We start from the raw sequence: 24574 nt of genomic DNA on the forward strand, positions 1-24574 counted from the left end.
GCTTGAGCCCAGGAGTTCGAAGCTTCAGTGAGCTAGATCAAACCACTGCATTCTAGCCTGGGTGACAGAGCAAGAACCTATCTCTTAAAAAAAAATTTAAATGGGCAAAAGATCTGAATAGACATTTATCAAAAGAAGACATACAAATGACAAATAAGTATATGAAAAGGTGCTCAACATCACTCATCATCAGAGAAATGCAAATCAAAACTACAATGAGATATCATTTCATCATAATTAAAATGGCCTATATCCAAAAGACAGGCAATAACAAATGCTGATGAGGATGTGGAGAAAAGAGAACGCTTGTACACTGTTGGTGGGAATGTAAATTAGTACAGCCGCTATGGAGAATAGTTTGGATATTCCTCAAAAAGCTAAAAATAGAGCTACCACATGATCCAGCAATGCCACTGATAGGTATATACCCCAAAGAAAAGAAATCAGTATATCCTAAGATACACTTGCACTCCCATGTTTATTGCAGCACTGTTCACAACAGCCAAGATTTGGAAACAACCTAAGTGTCCATCAATAGACAAAGAAAATGTGGTTTATGTACACAACGTAGTAGCATTCAGCCATAAAAATGAATGAGATCCTGTTATTTTCAACAAAATGGATGCAACTGATGTCATTACGTTAAGTGAAATAGGCCAGGTACAGAATGACAAACTTTGCATGTTCTCACTTATTTGTGGGAGCTAAAAATTAAAACAACGGAACTAAAAGAGAATAGAATGATGGTTACAAGGCTGGGCAAGGTAGTGGGGAATTAAGGGGCAGAGTGGGGATGGTTAATAGGTACAAAAGTATAGACAGAATTAGATCTAGTATTTGACAGTACGAGAGTGACTGGTCAACGATAATTCATTGAACATTTTAAAATAACTAAGTATAATTAGATTGTTTGTAGCACAAAGAAAGGATAAATATTTGAGGTGATGGATACTCCATGTACCCTGATGTGATTATTACTTATTGTATGCCTGTATCAAAATCTCATGTACCCCATAAATATATATACCATGTACCCACAAAAAATAAAAATTAAAAATTAAAAGAATTATCTGGATTGGACTGGCATAGCTTTCAGGAATTTATGTGTTTATTTTTAATTTTTTTGGTTACATAGTAGGTGTATATATTTAAAACGGAACGCTTCACGAATTTGCGTGTTATCCTTGGGAAGGGGCCATGCTAATCTTTATATCGTTCTAATTTTAGTATATGTGCTGCAGAATTAAGCACTGCTTTTAGGAATTTAGGTACTTTATTTATTTTATTTATTTATTTATTTATTTATTTTTGAGACGGAGTCTCGCTCTGTCGCCCAGGCTGGAGTGCAGTGGCGCGATCTTAGCTCACTGCAAGCTCCGCCTCCCGGGTTCACACCATTCACCGTGGTCTGGATCTCCTGACCTCGTGATCTGCCCGTCTCGGCCTCCCAAAGTGCTGGGATAACAAGCGTGAGCCACCGCGCCCGGCCAGGTACTTTATTATTATTTTTTGAGACAGAGTCTCACTCTTTGGCCCAGGCTGAGTGCAGTGGCGCGATCTCAGCTCACTGCAACCTCCGCCTCCCGGGTTCAAGCGATTCTCCTGCATCAGCCTCCTGAGTAGCTGGGATTACAGGCGCGTGCCACCACGCCCGGGGCTAGCTTTTGTATTTTTAGTAGAGACAGGTTTCACCATGTTGGTCAGGCTGGTCTGGAACTTCTGACCTCAGGTGATCCGTCTGCCTCGGCCTTCCAAAAGGAATTTAGGTACTTTAAAATGCTGTTATGTATGTTAATGGAAAAGTAACTACATGTTTCATTTTCAGAACCAACATTCAAATAAAATGAACGTGTCAAATCGACAAAAGCTCAAAAAAGAGAAAAACATATAATTCTCAAAAGCGGTTAATATACTGTTAGATTGCATAACCCTGGTGGCAGTCTGAGTCCTATGATTTTCTTTTAAGCTCCCAAGACTCTAAAATACCTGCTTATCACAAGTTTGTTCAGTGACAACATTCAGTAAAACTTAACATTTGTTTTACAAAATTATGTTGAAAGATACAAACATACGTATATTTGAAGCACAAAAATAATTACGGCTTTTTTTGGAAGCGGAGTTAGACATTTCCGTAGAAAAGTAGATGCAATCAATCTCTCCTGGTTTTTGTCCTCCCCACCTTTAATTTTTGACAAACCGAATAAGGACACTCAATATTGAGTACTTTTCTAACTCCCTATTGCATCACAAACGCCTGCAGGGGCTTAAAAAGCAGCAGGGGTTCCTGCCCTTCCCCACACTGACCGGTGTAGTCTGGGGCGGGCCTGATGAGCACCTGGATTTTCACCCAGCGTGCTGGTAATTCCTACACTTGTGGGTGTTTGAGAGACACGAAGAGGGGAGGATGACCTCTTCCCGGAAGCGGGACTTCCATAAAAGAAGCGTGGGGGGCGGGTCCCGGGCACCTGTGGTTTGGTGAGTCCCCCAGGTGACTGTGATGCGGGGGTCAGCGGGAGAGGCACCCGGAAGCTCCCGGCGTCTCCACCCCGGCAGCGCGAGGAAATGCCCAAAGGTGGGTTCTCAGGCGTGGGAAGCTCGACCCTTCCGGAGGTCCTCGGCTAGGTGGCCGAGGCCGCGCCTTACGCAGGGACCTCCGCCGGGCCATCTGGGTGGCCCGAGTTCGCAGCAGCTTCTCTTCCGCTTGTCCCTCGGCCCACTCGACGCGCACCCACCGGCCTCACCAAGTCGCACGCAGAGGGGCGGCGGGGCGCTGACCGAGGTCCAGGTCCCGACTGCCGCCGTTGGAGCCGCGCGGTTTGCCTGCAGACCTCGGTCCCCTGCCCGTGCAGCCTCGGCCCCATCAGGCCCGGCCCCTCGCCCGGGCCGGGGCTCCACCAATCGCAGACTTCGCCCGCCGCAGCCGCACCTGCAAGGAGGGGCCCGCGCGCCGCTGCGGCCGCCGTCGCAGCGTCCCCGCCCCGCTCCGCCCCTATCGCGGCGCCCCGAGATCACCCGCCTCCGGCGCCTGGCTCCCTGCAGGCGAGGAGCGGAAGCCGCTATCTGGAGGCGGACTCCGGCGCCACAGAGCCAGGGCAGCTGCGGCAACGGCGAGGCGCGAGGCAGGGGCGCCCGGCAGACCCCGCAACCCCGAGCGAGCGGGCGCCCCGAGCGGGCAGCCTCGCCAGGGGAGGCGGAGGCGGCCACGGCGGCCGCGCTCGGGCGCCCCTCGCGCAGCGCTCCATGCCCGTGTGGTGCTGCCGCTGCTCCCTGGCCGGTCATTTCAGGTGACTTCTTCGCCGGGGATGGGGGGGGAGCAGGCGGGGATGCCGCGCTCTCGAGCTCTTTGGCCTGGCCCGGGCCGGGACCGGGGTGGAGGGCGAGCGCCTGGACCGCAGCGTCCTCCCGCCTCGGCCGTCCTGCCTGGCGTGGGGGTGGGGTGGGGTGCGGTGTGGCGGGGTCCTTGCTCCGGGGAGCCCTGCGCTGTTGTTCCCTTTTCTCGCGCTGGACCGCGCGGGTCACGGGACTGCGGGACCGGCTAGGCCCGGACTGAGACGGTTACGGCGAGCTGAGACTTCCCAGTAGTGCAAAGTTTTAGTGAAGGGTTCTACGAAGTGCCTGCCTCCCTAAAAAAAAATTATTTCTTAAAAAGTCGTCTAAATAATGTAATGAGTGGAAGGAAGGTAGGGAACTACATTTCAGTGTCATCTAGTCACAAATAGATTCTGCCTTAAGATGTTAGCCATGGTAAGCTGTGTGTGTTGTAGAAATTTAAAGAATGAGGCGGTTTTACAATCACCTTATGGGGAAAGGTTTTAGGGGTGATAAAATATAATACATTTCTAAAATAAAAGTATGTTTTCTAGATCTAGCACATTTGGTCAACACCTCAGTCATTGGTGGAAAGACCAGACACTAGAAACTGATTTTAACCCTGGGGTGAAGAATTGTTAAGCATAGGGAATACTTTAGTACCTTGCTTTACATATACTGATGTTCCAGAATAATTCTATGTAAGACTTCTTCCCTGGTAAAATATGAAATTTTGATCAAGCGTTCCTAAATAATGGGTTTCATAGAATTTAGGTAACCCATGAACTTGGATGGAAAGAAAAGTATATCATTTCACTAAATTTTAAAAACTAATATTCAGTTACAAATATAAGCAACAAATCACAGTAGTATCTGTGACTGTCATCAGTAGAGATCATTAATATGTTTATATCACATTGCAGTTGTTAATATAGAAATACTGTTTATACTTATTTCTTCAAAATTATAGTAACACATCACCGAATTTATTGAATGCAACAGAGAGGCACATACACATATATATCACGTTTACTTTTTATGACTGTTTTAATAGAATTAGTTTTCTTGTAAATCCTGTGTATATTTAACAACAGTATTCGGAGAAGAGGTTAAGAAGCGTCATCCTATAGTAAAAGAGATGTAAGGCATAGAGAAAGTTTGGAACTTCTTTTGTAATAGCGATAATCCAAGCTTGTCTAACCTCTCAGTGAGTTTAGAATGAGTCTCTAAGTTGTGGATATTAAGGAAAAATTGTTTCATATAATAAACTGCTTGATTTTAACTTTTAGGCAAATTTGTTGACTGCTGAGACAGCGGTTTGAAAGTATCAGATTCACTATGGAAAGTTTTAGGAAATAGGTTCCCCTAGTGAAACTTGTTAAACTAAATAAAGCCCATGAGAATCTAACATGCCTTTCAGAAAATATTGTGTGAAAGCTATTTGACACCTTTTGATACACAGTGTAGGATTCATATTCTTTTGACCAATACTGGGTGTTGAATACCATTTGCTTCCTGCCGTGCACAGAAATTTGGAGCAGGGAGTGAAAGCAAAGTATTTGCTATGTTTTGGTCTTGAGGGACAGAAAGAAAAACAAGCTAGCTGCCAAAGATAAACATTATGATTAATAAACCACACTTTTTATTGCAAAAACAGTTCTGTTGTGTCTAAAGTATTTTTTTTTTTAATTGTTTACCAGCTCCTTCAGGAATGTGTTTCTGATTTACCAATGCTATTTCTCGAACAGTTTCAGGTCAGTTCAGGTCAGCCTGGCCAACATGGTGAAACTCCATCTCTACTAAAAACACAAAAATTAGCCGGGCAGGGTGGTGTGCGCCTGTAATCCCAGCTACTCGGGAGGTTGAGGCAGGAGAATAGCTTGAACCCAGGAGACAGGTTGCAGTGACCTGAGATCGCACCACTGCACTCCAACTGGGCGACAGAGTGAGACTGTCTCAAAAAAACAAAAAACACAGATTATAAAACAGGTTGTGACATCTGTATTGTCTAACATCTGAATGGATAAGTAGTGAGAGAACTGTCCACTAACTTTCCAAAGGAAAACTCTTCCTTCGTGTTCTGGAAGAGGAAGAGTGTGACTGACTTCATTTGTGGCTTTAGAACCTTCTTTCCATGTGGTAGTATAAATTTGGTAAATTTTAGGTTTATGGTTACAAAGACTATAAAAATTCAGTTAGTAAAGCATTTCATTTTAGTTTGAATGATCATTTAAACAAGTACTGCTATGGTATGGAAAAAGTCTTTTTGTTATCCTGATACTATGTCCACACTATCCTTTGAAATGTTCTCTGAAACTTTGTGCTGTAATGTTTCAACAACAAAAAATGGAAGGCCTCTAAAAGCATCTTAAATGTCAAATAGGCTTTTAACTTGCTTCCTAACAATAGAGTAACTAATTTTGCATGTAAAGTGCTGTTCTTTACTAGTTGCTAAATGTAATTGTACATATTTTCCAATTTTAATTTGTGCCTCGAGGAAAAAGTAGATTTTTATTACTTAAAATAAGCTCTTGTTTTAAATAGAACAAATACCAAATTGGAAATCTAGAGATTAACACTGTTCATTGACCTGTGATATACTGTGCATGTACTATAAAACATGTACAGCAATACTAAATTTATAACTTAAGCTCTGAATTTTTTAGAAAGAATAATTGCTAAAAGTCTTGTTTCATTAATGTTTTATGTAAAACCAGTGAATCACACTTTGCGTTTTTTGTTTCCTTGTTTTTCTTTGTGTTAAACCACTATCAAATAGTAGGCAGGTTTACTACAAATAGTTTATCACAGAGTTTATACCAGTGGCTCCTGAAAAATCAGAGCAAATTACCTATACTATGTAAATTTAGATAAGCTAATGTGTAGAGAATTTGGATAAACTAAACTTTGGTTCTTCATTGCTTGAGGGCTGCACATGCAAAAAACTACTAGACCTAATATATAAATTCAATGGTATTGCAGGATGCAAAATCAACATACAAAAGTGAATTGTATTTCTGTACATTAACACTGAATAATTTAAAATGAAATTAACAAAGGTATTTCATTTATATAATAGCATCAAAAAATGAAATACATAAGAATAAATTTAATAAAAATGCAATACTTGTGCACTGAAAACTACAAAATGTTGAGAGAAATTAAAGGTCTAAATAAATGGAAAGGAATTCTATATTCATGGATTGAAAAACTTAATATTCTGTTTTTTCTTTTAAGTACAGGGATACAAGTTCAGGTTTCTTACATAGGTAAACATATGTCACGGGAGTTTGTTTCATCACCCAGGTATTAAGCCTAGTACCCATTAGTTCAGGGGTGTCCAGTCTTTTTGCTTCCCTGGACCACATTGGAAGAATTGTCTTGGGCCACACATAAAATACACTCACATTGATGATAGCTGATGAGCTTAAAAAAAAATGGCAAGAAAATCTCATAATGTTTTAAGAAAGTTTACGAATTTGTGTTGAGCCACATTCAAAGCCATCCTGGGCCGCATGTGGGTTGAACAAACTTGCATTAGTTGTTTTTCTTGATCCTCTCCCTCCTCCCACCCTTCATCCTCAGGTGGGCCCCAGTGTGTGTTGTTCCCCTCTGTGTGTCCATGTGTTCTCCTCATTTAGCTCCCCCTTATAAGTGACAACATGTGGTCTTTGGTTTTCTGTTCCTGTGTTAGTTTGCTAAGGATAAGGGCCTCCAGCTCCATCCATGTCCCTGCAAAGGACCTGATCTCATTCTTTTTTGTGGCTGTATAGTATTCTGTGGTGCATATGTACCATGTTTTCTTTATCCAGTCTATCATTGATGGGCGTTTAGTTTGATTCCATGCATTTGCCATTGTGAATAGTGCTGCAGTGAATGTACATGTGCATTTGTCTGTATAATAGAATAATTTTTATTCCTTTGGGTATATACCCAGTAATGGGATTGCTGGGTTGAATGGTATTTCTATCTTCAGGTCTTTGAGAAATCACCACACTATTCCACAATGGCTGAACTAATACACTCCCCCCAACATATAAGCATTCCCTTTTCTCCATAACCTTGTCAGCATTTGTAATTTTTTGACTTTTTAATAGCCGTTTTGACTGGTGTTAGATGGTGCCTCATTGTGGTTTTGATTTGCGTTTCTCTAATGAGTGATGTTGAACTTTTTTTCATATGATTGTTGCCTGCCTGTATGTCTTCTTTTGAGAAGTGTCTGTTCATGTCTTTTGCCCACTTTTCTGTGAGGTTGTTTTTTCTTGTAAATTTAAGTTCCTCATAGGTGCTGGATATTAGACCTTTGTTGGATGCATAGTTTACAGAAATTTTCTCCCATTCTGTTGGTTGTCTGTTTACTCTGTTGATAGTTTCTTTTGCTGTGCAGAAGCTTGTTAGTTTAATTAGATACCATTTGTCAATTTTTTTTTGCTTTTGTTGCAGTCGTCTGGTGTCTTCCTCATGAAACTTTGCTTGTGCCTGTGTCCTGAATGGTATTGCCTAGGTTGTCTTCCAGGGTTTATATAGTTTGGGGTTTTATATTTGAGTCTTTAATCCATCTAGAGTTACTTTTTGTATGTGGTATAAGGAACGTATCCAGTTTAGATCTTCTGCATATGGCTAACTAGTTATCCCAGCACTATTTATTGAATAGGGAATCCTTTCCCCATTGCTTATTTTTGTCAGGTTTGTCAAAGATCAGATAGTTGCAGGTGTGCAGTCTTATTTCTGGGTTTTCTCTTCCACTGGTCTATGTGTCTGTTTTTGTACCAGTACCATGCTGTTTTGGTTACTGTAGCCCTGTAGAATAGTCTGAAGTCAGGTGAGGTGATGCTTCGCGCTTTGTTCTTTTCACTTAGGATTGCCTTGGCTATTTAGGCTCTTTTTTGGTTTCATATGAATTTTAAAATAGTTTTTTCTAGTTCTTTGAAGAATGTCATCAGGAGTTTAATGGGAATAGCATTGTGTCTATAAATTGCTTTGGACAGTTTGAATTTGTATAGCCATTTTAATGATACTGATTCTTCATACCCATGAATATGGAATGTTTTCCCATTCCTGTCACCTCTGATTTCATTGAGCAACGGTTTGTGTGTGTCATCTCTGATTTCTTTGAGCGGTGGTTTGGAGGTTTCTGATCAAAATGACTTTGATCAGAAGCCTCCAAAGGTGCAGGAGAACCTAACCTTTGCACATACTTTGGAGAAATACCAGGGACAGAGCAGAATATAAAACATGTTAAGTGCAGTTGCCAAGAGGTAGAAGCAGGCACAGGCAAGACAGCTGATGCATCTGGATCTGATCAGAGGCAGTAGTTGGAATGAGTCAGAAATAGATGGATTGAGCATATAAAACTTCCTCCCAAGGGTAGGCTTGCACTGTGAGGAGGGGTTTCCCTTAGTAGCCATGTCTGATTGGTGTCGGTTTTGGTCAAAAGAGGCTATGTAAGAGGAAACCAAATATTTGGGGTACAGGTTACTTTCTGTGCTTCAAGAAAGCTCTCAGTGTGTCCTGAGGAAGTCTCCCCTATCCTAGGGTAGATTGGGAACTCTAAAGGTTATAGGGAAGTAGAAATTCCTGTCTCTGCCTTATTCTTTTCTATTTATCAACCTCCTCTAGGATCAGTGAGTTCAATCCTGTGAAATAACTGATCTAGCCCATGCTTATTTATCATTTGAGAGTAGTAATAAACACACTTACCCACTAGTAGGTACTTAATTTACTACTTCCAGACATTGTGGCTGTTGCTGACTGTATGAAGATAAAATTAATTAAGGGATTCTATTCTAAAGTAATCTGTTGTATAATGCAGAACATTACCTGTGTGCAGGAGATACTCCATGTATTGCATGAAAATGTGAGAATGCTAAAACTAATTTCTAGAGAGCCAATTGAGAAAGAAAAATTGGAAAATAACATTAAGATATTATTTTAATATATTTTTTGAAGTCTGGGTAACATAGCGGGATCCTATCTCTACCAAAAAATATTTTTTAAATTAGCCAAGTGTGGTGGCACACCTGTAGCCCCGTCTACTCTGGAGGCTGAAGCAAGAGGATGACATGAGCCTGGGAGGTCGAGGCCGCAGTGAGCCATGCCTGCGCCATTGCACTCCAGCCTGGGTGACACAGCAAGACCTTGTTTCAAAAAAAAAAAAAAAAAAAAAAATATATATATATATATATATATAAAATATATATAAAATATACGTAGTATATTTTTTGAATAAAAATGTGTAAACCTAATTTCTTATACCAAAATGCACAATTTATAACATATAAATACCGTAACTTTTTCTTAAAATGTGTATGACTATATATTGTCCTTAATGCACTCAGCTTTGAAAAAGAAAGATGTAAAGGAGAAACTAGCCATTTCTAGGCTAGTTTCAGAGAATTATAAACTCCTCAACAGAATGCTGTCTTTGATCATGAGAGAACTGCTTATTTCTTAGAGACTTGCCTAGAAGATACTTGTGAGAGAAAAGCAGCTATTAATATTGGGGATATTTGGCCTTCAAGTTGGTATAGGTTGACATGTAGCGAAGCTACTAATTTGAAAGCATTAATCAGAAGGATTTTCTTTGCTTCTTTTATGGAACGATTAAAATATTTTATGTCTAGATAAACTCAGAGTAGAGATTGATTTTTATAAAGGCTATATTGACTATATCTCTTTTTATTCCCTTTTTTTAAAGAAACTATAGTGACACTGAAACTGAAGGAGAGATTTTTAATTCCTTAGTGCAATACTTTGGTGATAACTTGGGGCGAAAAGTTAAAGCGATGCCATTAGTTGAAGAAACTTCTTTACTGGAAGATTCATCAGTGACTTTTCCTGTGGTAATAATAGGTAAGTTATTGTATTTTATCTTTTAAAATTACAGTTAATGACCCTTAACACTTTTATAAATCTACAGTTAGTACAAGTTCTTAAGATTTTATTGAAAAGTATTCTTAGGTGGTTTGATATGCTAAAAAACTAATAACCAAATCTTTGGAGAGTAATTGGTTTATCTGATTTTAGCATCTGTGTTAAAATGCAGTATCATTTTAGTGAAGAACTGATATTACTACATTATTTTAAAATACCTCCTACATTTGTGTTAATTATATGACAGTGTCATGGTAATGTGATAATATTATTAGAGCTCTGAAGAGTATTCTGTGTATATTATTGGATAATACCTTACAACTCTGCAGACTTCTGATGTTGGTAGGGCGGATACAGACAGAGAAACTGACACAGATGTTGAGTAACGTGCAAGTTAGTAACTGGTGCTTTATTAGCAATGACATTATAGTACTCTAAGGTAATGTTTACAGTTACCTTAACCACAACATTACTATTTTATATCCTTTGTATCACCTCAACAGATAGGCATATAAGATATTAAAAATTAAACTATTAATAAAACCGAATTCAGATTTATAAGCTTTTATAATTTAGTTTTATTGCATGCATTTAATTACCTGTTACGTATATTTTTCATCTAATATACAAAGTCGAGGAATTCAGACAAGGAATATAGTGTGAAGCTAACTAAGCCAGAGGAGAGAGTTAAGGAATATAGGTGCCTTGGTAGCATATGACTTCCTGTGTTTCTTTGACAGCTTGTTTCAAAGTTAGTAGGAAGGGGAGAAAATTCATGTCCTCTGGCTTGTGGGAGGAAAAGAGGAGAGCAAGATTGTTCTATACTAGGTTCTATACTAGATTCTTCTCTACAGGATATGATAGAAATGACAGTTTTTGTAATAGTTCTCAACCAAGAGATATCAGGGACCATACGTCATGTTTCATTTTCCCCCTTACCTCTAACCTTGGTTTTCTATCCTGAATGAATGGAGGAATCCTGTCTTGTGTGGCTAGGCTGTGGGAAGGTCAGAAAAGAAAAACTTAACCTTCATTTGCGCCTGCCCACTCCACTTCCCACAAAACAGCCTATCCCTGTTTTGCCTCAGCTAGCTGTGAGTAGCTTAGCCTCATGTATATTTATATAGTGTCATTACTGTTGACAATGGCACCACCAGCCTGAGCATAAAGAGCTAATTTCTTAAATATATGTTTTCTGTTGCTGCTGTAACAAATTACCTCAAACCTAGTGGCTTTAAACTATGTGAATGTATTATTCTACTGTTCTGTGGGTCAGAAATTCAACATGGGTCTTCCTGAGCCAAAATCAAGGGGTTGGCAGGGCTGTGTTGCTTTCTGGAGGCTCTAGGGAAGAATGTTTCCTTTTCCTGGCTCCCTTCTGTAGCTTTAAAATCAGCAATGTTGTTTCTTAACCTTCTTTCATTGTCATGTCTCCCTTTCACCACAACTGGGAAAAGTTCTCTATTTTTAAGGACTCTTGTGATTAGATTGGGTCTACCTGGGTAATCTAGGCTACTCTCCATCTCAGGATCCTTAATCATATCTACAAAGTCCGTTTGCTCTGTAGTAACATTTGCAGGTTCTAGGGGATAGGACGGGGACATCTCTGGGCACGGTGGATCATGCCTGTAATCCCAGAACTTTGGGAAGCTGAGGTGGGCTGGATCACCTGAGCACAGGAGTTCGAGACCAGCCTGGCCAACATGGTGAAACCCCGTCTCTACTAAAAATACAAAAATTAGCCGGGCATGATGGTGGGAGACTGTAATCCTAGCACCTTGGGAGGCTGAGGCAGGAGGATCGCCTGAACCCAGGAGGTGGAGGTTGCAGTGAGCTGAGATGGCGCCATTGTACTCCAGCTTAGGTGACAAGTGAAACTCTGTCTCAAAAAAAAAAAAGGAAAAGCGGGCCAGGCCTGGTGGCTCACACCTGTTATCCCAGCACTTTGGGAGGCCGAGGCGGGCAGATAACAAGGTCAGGAGATCGAGACCATCCTGGCTAACAGGGTGAAACCTTGTCTCTACCAAAAATACAAAAAATTAGCCAGGCATGGTGGCGAGCACCTGTAGTCAGTCCCAGCTTCTCAGGAGGCTGAGGCAGGAGAATGGTGTGAACCCGTGAGGCAGAGGTTGCAGTGAGCCGAGATCGCACCACTGTACTCCAGCTTGGGCGACAGAGCGAGACTTTGTCTCAAAAAAAAAAAAAGATATAAGATTAGTTCTAAATATTTTTTATTTTTCTTTCAGTCTTTAAGGCTTCCTATTGTAGAATTACACGTTGAAATCTTTCTCTGCTTTCTCTGTTTCTAGTATTCTTGTGGTTTTACTTTTCTTACATCTTTGAGTATATTTTATTTGGGGTAACATATTAGGTAAGGAACAGGATTTTTTCTTTGCGGCTAGCAATTCTCCAGGTTGGATTAAATTTTTGAAAGGCAGAGATAATAAAGAAGTGGTAATCCAGAATAAAGGAATTGTTAATTCATAAATGAAAGTAGTTCAGGAAATCCAGTTTGGTTTTAGTTAAAGCATATAAACATATAGGAAAGCAATATCAGGATTTAGGACTGGAAAGATGGTCGAGATGTGTAATCACCTGGCAGTTTCTTGCCTGCTGCACAGACAAAACCAGTCCACTGAGACCATGGCGTTGCAGTAAAGAGTTTGACACAAGGCCAGCCCATGTGAGAGAACTGCAGTTGTTCAAATTAGTCTCCTGAAAAAACTCCTGATTGGTTGGGCGCGATGGCTCATACTTGTAATCCCAGCACTTGGGGAGGCTGTGGTGGGTAGATCACGAGGTCAAGAGATCAAGACTGTCCTGGCCAACACGCTGAAACCCCATCTCTACTAAAAATACAAAAATTAGCTGGGTGTGGTGTTGCGCACCTCTAGTCCTAGCTACTTGGGAGGCTGAGGCAGGAGAATCGCTTGAACCCAGGAGGCAGAGGTTGCAGTGAGCCGAGATCATGCTACTGCACTCCAGCCTGGTGACACAGCGAGACTCCATCTCAAAAAAAACAAAACCCTGATCCCTCCTGATGGCTTGGAGGTTAGGGTTTTTCAAGGATAGTTGGGTGAACAGGGGACTAGGGAATAGGGTGCTGCTGATTGGTTGGCTATGCCATGCTGGGGGTGTCGAAAATGGTTCACTAGCACTGAGTCCAACTCTGGGTGGGGGGCCACAGGACTGGTTCAGTTGAGTCTTGGGTCTGAGTCTTGAATCTTGGGACCAATAGAGTCAGACAGTCATCAGAAATGCGAAAGTCTGAAAAGACATTTCAAAAGGCCAACCTCAGGATCTACAGTAGCGATGTTATCTGTAAGAGCAATTAGGGAAGTCACACATCATGTGACCTCTGGCTGCATGACTCTTCAGCAGTAAAGGATTATAGAAACTCTGACTACATCTTAGCAGAATTCAGGCACCTCTCATAATCCTAACCTTGTGGCCTTTCATTAGTTTTAGAAAGGCGGTTTAATTTTGGGAAGGACTGTTACCATCCTTGCTTTAAGGTTAAACTATAAATTCCTTCCATGATTAGCTTTGCCTATACCCAGGAGCGAGGGAAGACAGCCGGCCTTTGAAGCTAGAAGCAAGATGGAGTCAGCCATGTTAGATTTCTCTCACTGTCATAATCTTTGCAAAAGTTGTTTCAAATGTTTGTTTGTCAGAAACAAACAATGAAGACCTTTAGAAGGGTAACATGATGAGGATTGTGTTACCAAAACTTATTTGAATGTAGTATGTGAAATGATTGGGAGTGGGTGAATCTCAGGGCAGAGAAACAGTAGGAGACTTGTCTTTTAGGTGAAGTACAGGAATGAGAATAGCAAAGACAACTGACAAGACATAGGGGGCAAACTAGGTTTAGAACCAGAAACTGATTAACTTAGAAGTTTGCTAGTACCATACTTTGAGATAGGATGGGGTTTGAAGGAGAGGGCACCTCAATGAAGGGACTCATGAGCTTGCTTTTGAGCACATTACATTTTAAAGTTATTAGTGGGCCATTCTATCAGGTAGAATCAAGAAGTAGAATGGAAATGTGGGATATATCCTTAGGAAATAGGTCAATTTAGAGAACTAATTTTGGATGTCAGTAGCCTAGAGAGTTGAAGCCTTGAGTAGATGAGATTCTCAAAAGAAAATAGAGAAGGCAGAGGTTAAAATCTCATGAAACATCTGGTTTTAAGAGATTAGAAAAGGAAGAACTGGTGAGAGAATAGAGCCATCTTCAAAGTAGGAAAAAAGCCAAGAAACAAAAGTATTAAGATGCATGACTTACCCCTTTCCACCTTTTATTTTTAATAGGAAATGGACCCTCAGGAATATGCCTTTCTTATATGTTATCAGGCTACAGACCATATTTATCATCAGAAGCAATACACCCAAATACAATCTTAAATAGTAAATTAGAAGAAGCAAGACATCTTTCCATTGTTGACCAGGTATTATTTCTTACATGTCAATTTAAAAAATTTTTTTATGCTGAAACAAGATCAGTTTTTATTTATATAAACTTTCTTAGTTGAAACCCTTTATTCTAAATAACACCTTATATCATTTTTATTTTAGATTCAAAAATGTATTCTGAGTTACTTCTGTTTATTTTCTTGAATTTATTAGAGCAGAGTTTTCTGAATTATTTTCTAATGGAGATTTAGTAGGTGCTCTGTGGTCAAGTTGGGGAGTACTGCTTTTTATCATTGGAGCATCATGGTAAACATTAGAATATACTATCTGGGAAATGCTGGCTTTTTTCAAACTCTGTCTCCCTTTTGTTCATTCAGGACTTAGAATACTTGTCTGAGGGCCTTGAGGGCCGATCATCCAATCCAGTTGCAGTACTTTTCGACACACTTCTTCATCCAGATGCTGACTTTGGGTATGATTATCCATCCGTTTTGCATTGGAAATTAGAGCAACATCATTATATCCCTCACTTAGTTCTTGGTAAAGGTCCACCTGGTGGGGCTTGGCATGTGAGTATGTTTTTCTTAGCATTTTAGTGTATGTGAATTATTTGTCTTGATAAGACCAACTTTATTCTTAAGCATTATGATAATGTTATATGTGATGTTTATCACATTTTTATTTGAGAAGAACTTTAATGCTGTTCAGTTAGTTAAATATGGGTTTATTACTAGTAGCAGTAAATCAAGCCAAATTTTATTACTGGTACAGTCTTAGAATAAGCATGTCTCTATACTATCTTACAAGAATTATGTAGAAACATTTCAAGAATGTTTTGTATAATAAAATTTAAAACTCACTTATTCATTTTAGACTTTACAGAATCTCACTATTTCAAAGCAGTGTCCATTATTCTCTTACATTTTCAGAATCTTAAATGAAAAATGTAAAAGAGGTTGTGTTAGTCTGCTTGTCTGCGATAACAAAATGCCATAGAATTGATGGCTTAAACAACATATTTATTTCTCAATAGGATTCACAGGACTCAGTAAAGATGGTGTACTTGTGGTTAAATTTTACTACAGTGAAAAGATACAGATTAGAATCAGCAATGGGAAAATGCTCACAGGGCAAAGTCCAGGAGAAACCAAGTGTAAGCTTCTAGATATCCACTCCTAGTAAAGTCACAGGTGCGTGGTGTCGAGGGACGTTTTCTGTGGGGTCAGTCATATAGGCCAGCAGCTCCCATGTGACTCACCTCTGCCTCCCAGAGCAAAAACTGGTATTCACATAAATCACATTGTTAGGATAAACTCTCATGGTTACACTGGTATAGCATTGCCAAGGCCTTAGGCATGCAAAACCCATGCTCATCAGGTAGAGTATTCAGGGGCTCAGAAGTTATTTCTAAGAAGGTGGCAGTGAAGCCGGGTCCTGAAGACAGGCTTTTCTTGGTAACGTGAAAGGTTGGAACAACACAGGCCTGCTAAGTTAATCCTTTCAGGCACAAGGCTGAATTTCTTTTGACTCCTTGAAGGACACTCATATTTGCTCTCTTTATTAAGCTGCCACATGGATTTTTATTTGGCTTGGAATACTTTCCCTTTCTAATGGTACACTCCTCAGCCCATTTGTGTCCTTGAAGAACCAGATACTTTCTGTATGCTCCTACATACTTCTATTTAGTTTGCATCCTTGAATACTACAGTCTCCATGGAAGCTTGTATTCATGGCATATAGGTTACATGAGGAAAAAAGAAAGATAGGAGAAAAATGAAGAGATCAAGGCATTAGGGCTCTCAACCAACTGGAAGAACTGGTGCAGTGGGAATAATGTTAAAAAATTGTTGTCAGAAAGTGAAATAGTAGTGTCTTAAGGTTTTAGAGTTAACAGGTGAAACTCTCAGGTTCCAAATAATCTCTGATAGATAATACATTCTTAACAGCTCCTTTTATGATGATTCCAGGTTCTGAACCTGGTATCAGGGCTAGCCTCCCTCAAAGCAGGTGGCAGCTTGCTACATTCTCTTTCTTGGGTAATTTGTATATAGTCACAAATGAGGTTTCACAGGGCCTAGCACATCGTAAGTACTCAGTGAAAGTCAGTTATAATAATAATAATATGCCCCATTTTCAAACTGGGTGTTATAGAAGCAGGGCAAGAAGTTATGAGAAAAGGAGCCACTGCCTAAAAGAGTTGATTAAAAGAGATCATAGAGGTCATAGGTATAATAGATACTTGGCCTTTGGGCTTTTCTTGCTTTGTATTGAACAAAGCAGAAATAAGTAGGTCAAGGGAGCTTGATGGCAAGCAGTAGCTTCAGCAGTGGGTTTGTTTCTCAGGCATCCACTGCCCATTTCTGTATCCGTAAGAAGAGATGCTGCTGTATCCACATCAGCCTAGATTTTAGAATTATAATTGATGGAGGGGGGGAAAGCTTCTTTGTTGCTAATTTTTAAAAAAAGTTAATAATATTAAAATGGAAAGCCATCTAAAATTTTGGAACTTAATGAACATTTTTCCTTTTGTTCAAAAAGTGAATATACTGAATTTTTGTTTCCCTGACATAATATTGTACATCTGAATTATGTTGATCATAGACCAAAGTTATCAACATTGTGTAGGCATTGGATAATATTGTAAATTTGTTTTATAAATGTATTAACTATATGAAAGAAGGTTGTCGGGATAATATCAAATGAAGGTATATGAAAGTTTATTGGAGTAATGTTTTTGAGGTAAGTTATGCAACCATTTAGGACTGCAGGAGCGCACATTGTCCAGAGTCATAATTATTGTAAATGAGATGGATTTGGTTAAAAAACCGACCAAAAAAAAACCGTAATACTTCTTGTTTTTTGACTATACTTTTTTTTTTTAAAACTCTAATAGAATATGGAAGGCTCCATGTTGACAATCAGCTTTGGAAGTTGGATGGAACTACCGGGACTTAAATTTAAGGACTGGGTATCAAGTAAACGAAGGTAAAGATTGAACTGTATTAAAATTCTTTGGTGTACGTTGAAAAAGGGAATGTGGAAAAATTTCACAATATTTGTGATTTTGTCATGGCTGAAGAATATAAATGTACATGTCTTTCAAATAAAAATGTGTCCTTGAAGCAGTGATTATAATATGCTAGTTTTCATTTAGAGATGTTATAAAACTAAGCACAGAGCTAAGGGATTATTGCAGATTGGTTTCCTGTGACTTTTTGTTAATCATGGGTTTGTCTACTGTCTTGTTACATCACTTTGTGTTTAGTTACTTTCTCATCCATCCATATATGATTTTTCATACTTTATTTTTATGCATTGATATATAACTTTATCTATGCATATCTCTTATATGAATACCTAAACTCTGCATACCTAAAGTGTTTGACTTTCAGTGTAAAGATTGTATATTTTATGATTGATAATTTAAAATGATGGATAAGCTAGAATCTGGCTTATGGTTGGCTAATTGGGTATGAAGGAACATATTTAATAAAAAAAAAAATAAGAGTAGAACTGAGGGCCTGGCGTAGTGGCTCACGCCTGTAATCCCAGCGTTTTGGGAGGCTGAGGTGGGAGGATCACCTGAGGTCAGGAGTTTGAGGCCAGCTTGACCCACATGGTGAAACCCTGTTTACTAAAAACACAAAATTAGCCAGGCGTGGTGGCGCATGCCTGTAATCCCAGCTACTCGGGAGGCTAAGGCAGGAGAATTGCTTGAACCCGGGAGGCAGAGGTTGCAGTGAGCCGAAATTGCGCCACTGGACAGCCTGGGCAGCAGAGCAAGACTCTGTCTCAAAAAAAAAAAAAAAAGAAAAAAAAGAACGGAAGAAATCTCATCTTGGAAAACTATAAATTTATTTATTTTAAGGGGAAATCCCAAAATTTAAAAAGAGAAATATGAAAATCCTATCAATCATTTTCAAGGATAGTAAATATTAGATAAGAATTACTAATACAGAGAATCTACTCTAATTTGACTACTCACAAAAATAATAAGCAAGAAGTTACGTAACCTTTGTTAGAACAGGGATGTAACACTTGAATACTTCACTTCCTGCTACGTAACAACCATGTTAATTCATAGAAATTTTTCCTTAATATGAGGAAGTTGAGGGAGAGCAAAAATTTACATCATCATGGGTAATTGAGATTAAACCTTTCAAAAAATTCATTTTAGATTTTTAAAAAATTATATATGGGTTTGAAACTTGAAGTAAAATTAGGCAAGTTGTACAGTTCTTGATCTTCGTAAGTTGGCAAGTGAAATTGCTTAACACATTCTTCACTTTGTAAAAGGGTAAGAAAGAGAAAGCTTTATGATTTATGTACCAGAAGCATTTACTTTTCTAAATTATGCATATTGTATTGAAGTAATATGTGCAAATGAATTTTGTGATAAATTTAGGTTTAGTTGCTGCCTTTGTATAGTGTTAAGAGAAGACTCTTAGGTCTCTAGAGATTGCTGGAGTTTGAGTTCTGACTCTTATGACTTCTAGTGTTGTGATCCTGAACAAATAAACTAGTTGTCAGTTTTCCATTCTGTAAAATGGAGATAATACAGCCATGTATTGCTTAATGATGGTGATATGTTCTGAGAATTGTGTCGTTAGGTGATTTTGTTGGGCAAACATCATAAAGTGTACTTACACAAACCTCCGTGGTATAGCCTACTATACACTTAGGCTATAGGGTATAGCCTGTTGCTCCTAGGCTACAACCCAGTACAGCATGTTGCTGTACTGAATACCACAGGCAATTGTAACACAATTGTAAGTATTTTTGTATCTAAATATACAAAAAGTACAGTAAAAATATGATATAAAAGATTAAAAATGGTATACCTGTATGAGGTACCATACCAAAAATGGTATACCTGTATAAGGGCACTTACCATGAATGGAGCTTGGAGGGCTGGAAGCTGCTTTGGATGAGTCAGTGAGTGGTGAGTGAATGTGAAGGCCTAGCACATTACTGTACACTAAGGTACACTTTATAAACAGTGCACACTTAGGGTACACTAAATTTATTTTTAAAAAAGTAATTTTACCACAACTTTAAGATGGCTATGATGTCACTAAGCTGTAGGAATTTTTCAGCTCCTTTATAATCCTTTATGGGACCATTGTTGTATATGCTGTCCTTTGTTGATTGAATTATGTGACACATGACTGAAGAAGTAAAACTCTAAAGTTAATTCTAAATCTTAATTATAATTATTAAACTTTAAAAGAAAAATTTTTGTGAACTTCCCATTACAAGTTACAAACAGTTCCTGATTAATCATGGTTTGACTTAAGGTTTTTAGGTTTTAAGGTGGTACCAAAGTGATGTGCATTTTATACAAACTATACTTTGGGTACCAATGCAACTGTTCTGTTTTTCACTTTCAGTATAGAATTTAATAAGTCACATGAGATATTCAATACTTTATTATAAAATAGGCTTTTTGTTAGATGATTTTGCCCAACTGTAGGCTAGTGTAAGTGCTCTGAGCACATTTAAGGCAAGCTAGGCTAAGCTTTGATGTTCAGTAAGCTAGTTGTTATTAAACGCATTTTTGACTTAAAATATTTTCAACTTACGATTGGTTATCAGGACAAACCCCATTGTAAATTGAAGAGCATCCACATCATGAATTATGTCAAATAATTTGCTTCTTATCTCTGATTGGGGCAGGGGATTTTGCTTGTTGCTTTGAACTTTGGAAAATGACATATAGACTAATGTAAGTTTTTCATAAAGAACAGTTATGTTTTAGCTCTGCTTATGAGTAGGAAAACACATAGAGTGAAATGTCATGTGTTACTTACCTAGATGTAAGATGACTTTGTTTAGCAAAAGACAGATCTGAATTATTTTCAGTTATTAGGAAAATAGCAGTGTACTAAAATTCATGTCAAGAAAGTATGTATAATTTTAAGCAGCATAGATATTACAGTTAGGCCTGTAATAGCTCAGTGATTGCCATGAAAATAATTCAGTTGATAGTTATAGATTATAATTGTGAGATAAAGTAGTCCAATTTTCAAATATCCACATTTTAATACCTTCATTTTAATGAAAGTTTATCAAGCAGTGTATTTGAGCAGACACTATGCATGGCACTGGGGAAACAGAAGTGCATTAAATATAGTCTCTGCTCTCATGGGACTTCTTCCAATTTTTTGCTAAAAGTAATTCATGAAGATTTTTAACTAAAAATAGAAGTTTTTTTTTTTTATAAGTGTTAGGATGGTGTGTAGCTAAGACAGTCCAGCAGAATTAAAAAGGTATACAAGCTTACTAGGTAGATAAGTAATAATCATGGAAACTGAAAGTAGTATCCTTATAGGATATTTTTCCTTTTCCTTTTTTAGGAACCTAAAAGGGGATCGAGTTATGCCAGAGGAAATAGCTCGCTACTATAAACATTATGTAAAAGTCATGGGTCTTCAGAAGAATTTCAGAGAGAATACTTACATAACTTCCGTATCAAGACGCTACAGAGATCAAGATGATGATGATAGTCAAGACAGAGATATTTCAACAAAGCATTTACAGATAGAGAAGTCAAACTTTATCAAGAGAAACTGGGAAATTAGAGGTTATCAGCGAATAGCTGATGGTTCTCATGTTCCCTTCTGCCTCTTTGCTGAGAATGTAGCACTGGCAACTGGAACGTTGGATTCTCCTGCCCATCTGGAAATTGAAGGGGAAGATTTTCCTTTTGTGTTTCATTCAATGCCTGAATTTGGAGCTGCTATAAACAAAGGAAAGTTGCGTGACAAAGTGGATCCAGTGTTAATTGTAGGTTCTGGGCTTACTGCCGCTGATGCAGTACTGTGTGCTTACAACAGTAATATCCCTGTGATTCATGTGTTTCGCAGACGAGTAACTGATCCAAGCTTAATTTTCAAACAGCTTCCCAAAAAGCTGTATCCTGAATATCATAAAGTCTATCATATGATGTGTACTCAGTCATATTCTGTAGACTCAAATCTTTTATCTGATTATACCAGCTTTCCTGAGCACCATGTGCTTTCCTTTAAGTCGGACATGAAATGTGTTCTCCAAAGCGTTTCTGGATTGAAGAAAATATTTAAGCTGTCTGCAGCAGTAGTATTGATAGGTTCTCATCCTAATCTGTCTTTTCTGAAGGATCAAGGGTGTTACCTAGGCCATAAGTCAAGCCAGCCAATCACATGTAAGGGTAATCCCGTGGAAATAGATACATATACCTATGAGTGTATTAAAGAAGCCAACCTTTTTGCATTGGGTCCTTTGGTTGGAGACAATTTTGTTCGATTTTTAAAGGGAGGGGCGCTGGGTGTTACACGCTGTTTAGCTACAAGACAGAAGAAAAAGCAGCATTTGTTTGTTGAAAGAGGAGGAGGAGATGGGATAGCTTAAAGCAAGTTTACAAGTAATTAAAATGGACAGTTTGCCGTTAAAGATTTTTAATAGTGGTTTTGCAGTGTACTGGCTTGAATTTTCTGGACTTGAGTTAACTGAAGGAGAGCCTCAAACTATAGTAACTTCATTTTTAAAAGTTACTAGAATTTGGTATGCTGATTTATATTGTAATGTTTCAAAGGTGTCACTGTCGGACAAATAGAAACAGTGCCAACTTGGCGTATCTTAAGTTTTCATTTAACTAAAACATTCTTTTCTTGCAAAACTTATTTTTCGTGATCATTTTTGGTTATTTATTATACTTGATTCCAAAATAGTACAGCCTTGAATCTGTAAAACTGTGCAGTCATTATGCCAGAAATTATCTTAAATATGTAATGGGTCACCTTGCTGTTAAAAGGGTGGTGCAAGGTCCTGCAGCATCTTCTTCATCTGTAGCTTGTTAGAAATGTAAACTCTCAGGCCCCACAACTTACTTCCTGCATTTTAACAAGATCCCCAAGGGATATGTATGCTCATAAAAATTTGAGACACTGGTTTAAATGAAAATGGATATAAGGTATGTATAACTGGGGGTGGGGTGAGGGTAGGAGGCATTTACAACTCAGATTTTATTTATTTTGAAATTATCAATTGTATAAATCTAATTTATTACCAAATAGGGTCTTTTAAAAAATATTTTTATTGTTGAAACCTTGACAGGTACTTCATATTCTTCTAATAATTTAAACAGTCCAATAATGTGGTATACACTTTGACATCCAAGAACTCACCAAGATGTTTTTCAGAGATTTATTCTCGATTTAACTATCATAGCATTTAATGAATCTGATTTGTAGTTCAATAAATTGTGGGTTGAACTACTTATCCCTGTGTGAACATTGAATTACTTTCTGTCACTGAAACTAAGGTATTTGGGTGTGGTAAGTACTTCGAAAATTGTAATACTGTTTGGGCATTGTCTAAATTATTAAAGGTTAGAATAGAAAATAAAGTCAAAATTTTTCTTTTCCATTCCAAAGGTGTACTTAGAGATTTCTAATAGTATTCATTGGAGATGACATAGCAGCTCATATCATGGTTGTTTATTGGATTTATCTGTTCTAATTATCTTTATATAAGTGTGTTTACTGTCTGTGTTTTCACACAAACTGCTAGAATTTTTAATGTTAAGACGAAAACATCTTCTGAAGTTCTCCATGGCAAATTGAATTTTTCAGTCATTTTCTTTTCTTGGTACAGTTACTTCATCTGGAATGTCTTCATTGAACTTCTCGTTATTCTATTTTTCTTAGAATTAAAAGTGGATTAACGTGTGTTTTTCTGTTCATTTTATTGCAGTATTAAATGCTTAAGCTTATTAGGACCATAATTCACTTTAAATATAACTGTATAGAATATATTTGCGTCAATCAACTAATTGCTTCAGATGAATTCTTAGACTCTTGATAATATCACACCTAATTTAACTTGATTTTACAAGCTGTACAATCCAGTTTTAGTTTTCTATTGTGATAATAACTTTTTTCAAACCAGTTTCACATCTTAATGAAATAACATTCTCTGACTGCACTTGCTTCAGTACTCTCTTGCTTGCCTGTTTTTGACCTCTGCATGAGTTGGATTAGATGTTTTTCTTACTGTCACTTCTAAATAGAAAATGACAGTGTTATAAAAAAGGGAAGGATAAAACCTTTGACATCCCCTTGTGTCTCAAAAGTCCACAGTTATTCAAACAATGGCTTTTTTGTGATGAGAGTATTTGTTAAAAAAAAAAAAAGACTTCAAGAAAAATAAAAGTTCAGTGGAGCTGCAAATAAATCTGGTGAATAATTTCATCTTTGGTAATCTCCCATTTCCTGAGTTCTTCCTCAATCCAAGCTGTCCTGTGTGGTATATAACATTCGGGCATTTTCTCTGATTGATATACTATACTCTCATATTCTATAAATTTCTGTCCCATAATTCTAACACTTTACATTTTTTCTTTACTATCAGCTATAGCTATTCATGGAAGGGAAGAATCACTAAATACTTGTCTAGTTATAGCATGATGTGAGCATCTCCTCCTTATCCCTCGATGCCTGGCTTGGTGTCTGGCAAACAGTCCATAATTAGCAGATGTTAAAAGACTGTTTACAAAGCAGAATTTGGGGATTTAAAGTGCAATGATACAACAAAAAGATTTAATTGCAGCTTCCAGTGTTCTGACTATGTGAACCATATCCAACTACTTTTTTGAAAATCTAGTTTTATGTAATATATTTCTGTGGCATCAAATTTTAGTTGATTGTATTAGTCATTAGGAAGTGGTGGAAAATTTCTAAATAAATTCAACTATTAAATAAATGCAAGTTCTACTAAATCTTAGTGTTTGGAACACTGAAGAACCCAGAATGAAACAAAATTAGACTGAATGTAAATGTCATTTAAAAATCTAACTGGGGGCTGGGCACAGTGGCTCACACCTGTAATCCCAAAACTTCGGGAGGCCGAGGCAGGTGGATCACCTGAGGTCAGGAGTTCGGGACCAGCCCCGCTAACATGGTGAAACCCCATCTCTACTAAAAATACAAAAGTTACC

The 24574-nt window shown here is 38.3% G+C and overlaps 1 protein-coding gene and 1 non-coding gene across 3 annotated transcripts; one reads left to right on the top strand and one right to left on the bottom strand.

Annotated features, from left to right (window-relative positions):
• Positions 1-1147: 1147 nt before the first annotated feature.
• Positions 1148-1251, bottom strand: LOC112134751 (U6 spliceosomal RNA). The gene has a single exon (XR_002916113.3). It is a non-coding gene; the product is annotated as a U6 spliceosomal RNA (small nuclear RNA).
• A 1194-nt stretch (positions 1252-2445) lies between these two features.
• Positions 2446-24339, top strand: OSGIN2 (oxidative stress induced growth inhibitor family member 2). Of its 2 annotated transcripts, none has more exons than XM_054519186.2 (6): positions 2446-2572; positions 10007-10161; positions 14497-14633; positions 14976-15167; positions 17492-17583; positions 20955-24339. In XM_054519186.2, exons 2-6 carry the CDS (start codon positions 10095-10097, stop codon positions 21985-21987), a joined length of 1521 nt encoding a protein of 506 aa, XP_054375161.1. In that variant the 5' UTR covers positions 2446-2572; positions 10007-10094; the 3' UTR covers positions 21988-24339. The 2 variants fall into 2 exon arrangements, with proteins under 2 accessions (XP_054375161.1, XP_009242194.2); XM_009243919.4 differs by lacking the exon at positions 2446-2572 and adding an exon at positions 2998-3284.
• The last annotated feature ends 235 nt before the right edge of the window (positions 24340-24574 follow it).

Source organism: Pongo abelii, chromosome 7, assembly GCF_028885655.2.
Source record: "Pongo abelii isolate AG06213 chromosome 7, NHGRI_mPonAbe1-v2.0_pri, whole genome shotgun sequence".
NCBI classification, from domain to species: Eukaryota; Metazoa; Chordata; class Mammalia; order Primates; family Hominidae; genus Pongo; species Pongo abelii.

What these genes read in the sequence shown, in the direction of transcription:
- OSGIN2 (XM_009243919.4), top strand. Translation starts at nt 3,241, where the DNA reads ATGCCCGTGTGGTGCTGCCGCTGCTCCCTGGCCGGTCATTTCAG. An exon ending in CACCTGGTGGGGCTTGGCAT is followed by an intron (nt 15,168 to 17,491) that starts GTGAGTATGTTT and finishes AAACTCTAATAG; the next exon opens with AATATGGAAGGCTCCATGTT. An exon ending in TGGGTATCAAGTAAACGAAG is followed by an intron (nt 17,584 to 20,954) that starts GTAAAGATTGAA and finishes TTCCTTTTTTAG; the next exon opens with GAACCTAAAAGGGGATCGAG.